Source organism: Chiloscyllium plagiosum, unplaced genomic scaffold (assembly GCF_037043375.1).
Source record: "Chiloscyllium plagiosum isolate Xiang-an unplaced genomic scaffold, Cpla_swu_hap1 HiC_scaffold_13, whole genome shotgun sequence".
In the NCBI taxonomy this organism is placed as follows: Eukaryota; Metazoa; Chordata; class Chondrichthyes; order Orectolobiformes; family Hemiscylliidae; genus Chiloscyllium; species Chiloscyllium plagiosum.
The window spans coordinates 117,118,076-117,123,368 of record NW_028270151.1 but is presented as its reverse complement, the minus strand read 5'-3'; the positions used below and the strand labels follow the sequence as shown (position 1 = coordinate 117,123,368).

Below are 5,293 nucleotides of genomic sequence, written 5' to 3'. Positions count from 1 at the left end.
CCCAAACTCTACTTGCCCCACCACTTCCCACTTTCTACTCTTGTCTCTCAACACCTTGTCTCTCCTCCTGCCCCTCCCCTTTCTCCCCTCTCCATCGCCCCTTCACACTCTCTCCTCCAACCATCTCCCCAACACTCTCCACACCTGTCATACTCTATACTCTCTCTCTTAAAATCTCTCTCCCCATCAACTCTCTCTTCCCCCAATCCCCCAGACTCTCTCTGCCAGCCCGAACCGTATTTTGCATTCTCTCTGTCCTCTTTCCCTTTCCCTCTCTCCCCACCTCTCCCCGCCAACTCTCTCTCCCCGCAACTTCTGTCTTTCTCCCTCTACCTCCCTACACTGTCTCTCCCCTTCCCTCACTGCCTCCCACCCGCTATCTCTCTCTCTCTCCCACACCGATTCCCTCTATTCCTCTGTCTCCCCACTTCCCAATCTCTCCCCCCCTCTCCGTCCATCTACCTCCCATCCAACTCTCTCTCTATACCCTTCATTACCACAGTCTCTGTTTCCCTCTTTCCACTTTCTGTCACCCACTCTCCCCACTGTCTCTCACTCTCTCTCTCTCTCTTCATCCCCCTCCCATTCTCTTCCCCTTCTTTCCCGTTCTCTCTATCCTTCCCTCCCTGCCCACTGTCTCTCCCTTCTGCCTTCCCACTTTGTCTCCCACTTCCATCTCTCTCTCTCGATCCAGCTCTCACTCTCTTCCTACACCCTCCCACCCTTCCTTTATTGCCTCCCTTCCCACTCTGTCTCCTTCCTCTCTTGCTCACCCCTCCCTTTCTCTCCTTCTCTGCTCTCTCGCGTCCCTCCCGCCTGTTTTCGGCCTCTTTTCCTCTTCGTTCCTCGCTTCTCGCTGCATCGCTGCCTCTCTCCCTCTCTCTCACGTACCCTCTCTCTCCGCACACTCTGCGCCCTCTCTCTCCATCTCCCACTATGTGACTTCTTCTCACCGTCTCCCTCTGACTCTCGCATTCTCCCCGCCCTCACTCCGTTTCTCTCTGACTGTGAGTAGTGAGAAAATGGGGGAGGAATATGAAGGGGTAGTCAGAGTTAGAGAGAAGTTGCTGGAGAGAGTGAAGAGTGGACAAGGGTGGAAAAACCGTGGAGGTCAGAGAGAGTGAGACAAAACGTGGGCTGGCAAGAGACGGAAGTGAAAGTGAGAGTGGAGAGAAAGGGCTTGTGCACAGAGGAAGTGAGGGAGGAAAATGAGATGAAGTAACGGGGTAGGTAAATTTGGGACTGTGTGTAAATGAAGGATTCGAGAGGGAGCCAGTGATAGAGAAAGCGAGATACAGATGAGGTTGACTGGAGATAGCGGCAACGGGGTAGAGGGATGAACTGTGACGAAGCCCAGGTCGGTGTGGGGGACCCAGAGGTGAAAGCAATGAGAGAGCAACAATAATCGAACTCCTGAGCTCATGCCCCGGTCCCCTCCCCTTCCCTAATGACCAAGACTTGTGGCTGACTCTGTCTCTGTCCAGCTCAGCTTCTTCAAAACAATGACATCCAACAATATCATTCACTCTGCTTCTCGGTAATTTTTAATGCACATTTTTAGTGTTTATAATTTGAAGTGATCGATACAGTCAGTGGGATGGTGTCTTTACATACTGGCACCTGAGTTGATAGAATCGTTGACATGTCCCTGTAACTCGCCTGTTGGATAAGGTTGGACAAACCAGCGCTACCCACATGCTGATACGAAAGCGACAGGCTGCTTCATCGCTGAAAAAATCAACTACAATGAGAGACTCCCGGATGGATTGATTAATAAGTGAATTTGATTGATTGATATATTTGGGTGAAGGGATATTTCAGCACATTCTTCAGCTGCTGTCTGAACTTTGTCTGTGTCACAGCATAAATTGCGGTGTTTGTGCAGCAACTGAGGAGCTGCAGCATGAAGCCCAGTTCCTTCACACAGGTATGTAAAGACACACGTCGACGCCCAATCACATCCATCCGGTACGATATGGAAAATATCATTAATATTGACCATAACATGATGAAATTGCCCGAGATCACAAACAGTAAAATGATAGATCTTTTGCGGTTGCTCATTTCTGTGTCAAACCGAGGGTCCCCACTCGTGTGAGCCCGGAGTCTCCTGCGGGCTATGCTGCTCACTAAAATGTGTCTGACGGTGAAAACATTGAGCAGCAGGATCAGGAGAAATGGAAGAGCTGGGGTTAGAATGTGGTGGAGGAACTCGATTGCCACCCAGAAAGGGGAGGCATGACTGCCGTCTGGTACTTCACAAAACCAGGGCTGGTTCGCCAGCCGATATTGACCTGTGAACATAAAATACCAGAAAATATTTTTTAAACAGCTCAGCACAGTCACTGTTGCCAGAACAACAGCCGCCGTTTTCTCACTGCAATATTTACTTTTCAGATTCTGGCAACAAATGGCCGCAAATCGATCAAAGGTGAAACTGACGGGGAACCAGACAGAACAGTCAGTGGCTGCATAAAGCAGGACGGCGTGGATATTACACACGGAGATGTCCCACATGAAATAAAACTGTTCCCGATAAACAATGGGAATGTGTCTCAATATCAGGTCGAGGATAATGACCAGTAGATCCGCCACTGCCATGGCCGCCAGATAACGTCTGACACATGGGGACAATCCACAATCTTTATAAAGCAGGACGTAGGTCGTCACTACGTTAGCTGTGAGGAAGGTAAAAAAACACATTGTACATCAACATGGAGGAAAAGTGACTTGTTTGATTGAGGACAGATAGAGATTTTCAAATGTGTCACTGTACTCTGGGATTTCTTAAAACAGTTGGAGCTGAAATGACAAATTTGAAAATCTGAATTTCTGACAGAAATGTATCATAAACCACAAGAAACATTCCGTCCCCAAACATACTGAGGCACATCCAAAGGAACAGATAATTTCGAGGAAACGCCCACATACTCGGTCGTTGGAGAGCAGACAGAGGTCACTTTATTTCCATATTCTCACACGGAGGGTGAGACCTTTCTTTCGGGAATGATTCTCTCCCAGTTCCATGAAGACAAATGGAGTTTGGAAATTTGTGACTTTTAGACTCAAGTGTGGTCGATCATGCTTAATGAACACGTGTAAACGGAGGGAAAATGTATTCACCATTTTAACTGGCTGTGGGGACTCCGTAACAGTGTCTCCCTCACCCTGCAACGGGGTCTCTTCACTTGGGATCTGATCATTTCTTTAAATTCACTGACGTCCGGCCGTTACCAACTAATGTCGGGTGTAAAATTTAACAGAGAATGATGGTTAGAGTATTTTCTAGGGAATTCCAGTTACAGACAGAATGTTTTATGCAGAATGCTGCGGGGAAACCTCACAGTAACACTGACAACATTCCCCACTTTTCTTGCCGCTACTTTGATGAATTTAGCGGCGCCAATTCGTGCTCCCACGAGAAGGTTGTACAGTTCATCAACTTCAGCAACACGTTCTATCCCAAACTCAAGTTACCCTGTACCATCCCGGACACTTCCCTGCCCTTCCTGTAAATCTGCATCTCCATCTCTGGTGATCGTCTCAAAACGGACATCTACGACAACCTCACCGACTCCTACAGCTACTTCGACTGCACACCCTTCCACACTATTTGCTGGAAAATACGACGTCCATTATTCCCAATTCCTCCATAATGGCCCACCTGCTCCCAGGATGACCGATTCCACCTTAAAATATCCCAGATGTCCTCCTTCTTCCAATACCGCAGTTTCACCTCAAACATGGTCGATGATGCCCTCCAGCGCCTCTCATCCACTTTGCGCACCTCCGCCCTCGATCTCCGCCCCCCAAATTGCAATAAGGACAGAATGTTCCCGGGCCTTACCTGCAAACCCACCTCACTCCGTATCCTTCGCATCATCCTCCATCACTTCCACCACAGACAAAAAGATCCATCACCTCTATCAGTGCCCCAAAGAGCCCTTCCGCATTCGTCACAAATTTACATGCACTTCCACACATGTCATTTACTGTATCTGTTTCACACAATGTCATTACCACTACGTTGGGGATCCAGGGCACCAATTTGTGGATCATTTCAGAGCACGTCTTTGGGACAACCGCACCCACCGAGTCCCGTGGGTGAAAATTTCAACACCCTCTCCCAGTACACCAAGGATATACAGGTCGTGGTCTTCCTCCATCACCAAACCCGAACCACCCGATGACTGGAGGATGAACGTCTCAACTTCAATCATTGGATCCTGCAATCCCACGGTGTTCATGTGGATTTCACGAGTTTCCTCTTTCCCCTCCCCCAGCATTATCCGAGTCTCAAGTCTCCAACTCGGCACCGCCCTCTTGACAAGTCCATCGCCTTTCCCATCTATTAACTCTACTATATTTTCTAAACTACCAACTACTCCCTCAGATCCATCTTCATATCGAATTCGCAGCTGCCTTGCCCCCAGCCACAGCACTCCTCCCATTTATTTATCGACCACTCCCCCCCCCAAAAAAACGATATACAACCCTCATTCGTGGTAAAGGGCATATGCCAGAAATATCGATTCTCCAGCTCGTATAATTCTGCCTGGCGGGCTGCGTTTTCCGACCACTGGTCAGGAAACAGTCTGATACTGCCATACTCGCAGAATCATGCCTGATGGGTAATATTTAATGAAGCTGCATCACCATCCCGACTATATCCTCTCCGGCGGGCAGGGCAGACCGGCCAGTGGTGGGAAAATCCACGTGGATAAAGTCAGGAAATGAGTTACCCTGCAATTCTCCAACATTGATTCCAGAACCCGGGAAATCTCATGGAAACAGGTCCAGAAAATCTCCTGATGGTCGGCATCTTCTGGTTTCCACACCACCCCTTGGTGATAACTCAATTCCTCAGAGGAAGCACTGAGGGTGACAAGGAAACAGAACGCACTCAGGATGTGGGACTTCACTGACCATTACAAAGCGTGTCTCCACAGATGCACCACTGACTGAGCAGGCAGAAGCCTCAAATGCACAGCAGCCAGTCTGTGGGAAGTGATGGGGGAAACGACAAGAAGGAAGCTTTCTCAACATACACCTTGGCACAGATGTATCTATCTCTGACAACTTCTGTAGGAATACCGAGCAGACAGTCCGGATGGAGAGAATATCTCAGTCTCATCCTGAAGATACTGCCCATTGTGTTACGTGGCACTACCTCCTGTGAAGTAGGACATTCTTCTGAAGGTCTTAGCAAATGGAAACTGGGTATCCATCAGTTAATTTAGTTCATCAGCAGCTGCAACATCGATGCACTTCCCTCCATCAAAAGGCCAAAAGT

At 48.6% G+C, this 5,293-nt stretch overlaps 1 protein-coding gene across 1 annotated transcript; it reads right to left on the bottom strand.

The window, feature by feature from the left end:
* Positions 1 to 1,770: 1,770 nt before the first annotated feature.
* LOC148148439 (uncharacterized) lies at positions 1,771 to 3,556 on the bottom strand. Its single transcript, XM_087993203.1, has 2 exons — positions 3,478 to 3,556; positions 1,771 to 2,678 (listed from the first exon to the last, which is right to left on the bottom strand). Exons 1-2 carry the CDS (start codon positions 3,554 to 3,556, stop codon positions 1,771 to 1,773), a joined length of 987 nt encoding a protein of 328 aa, XP_087849329.1.
* Positions 3,557 to 5,293: the final 1,737 nt, after the last annotated feature.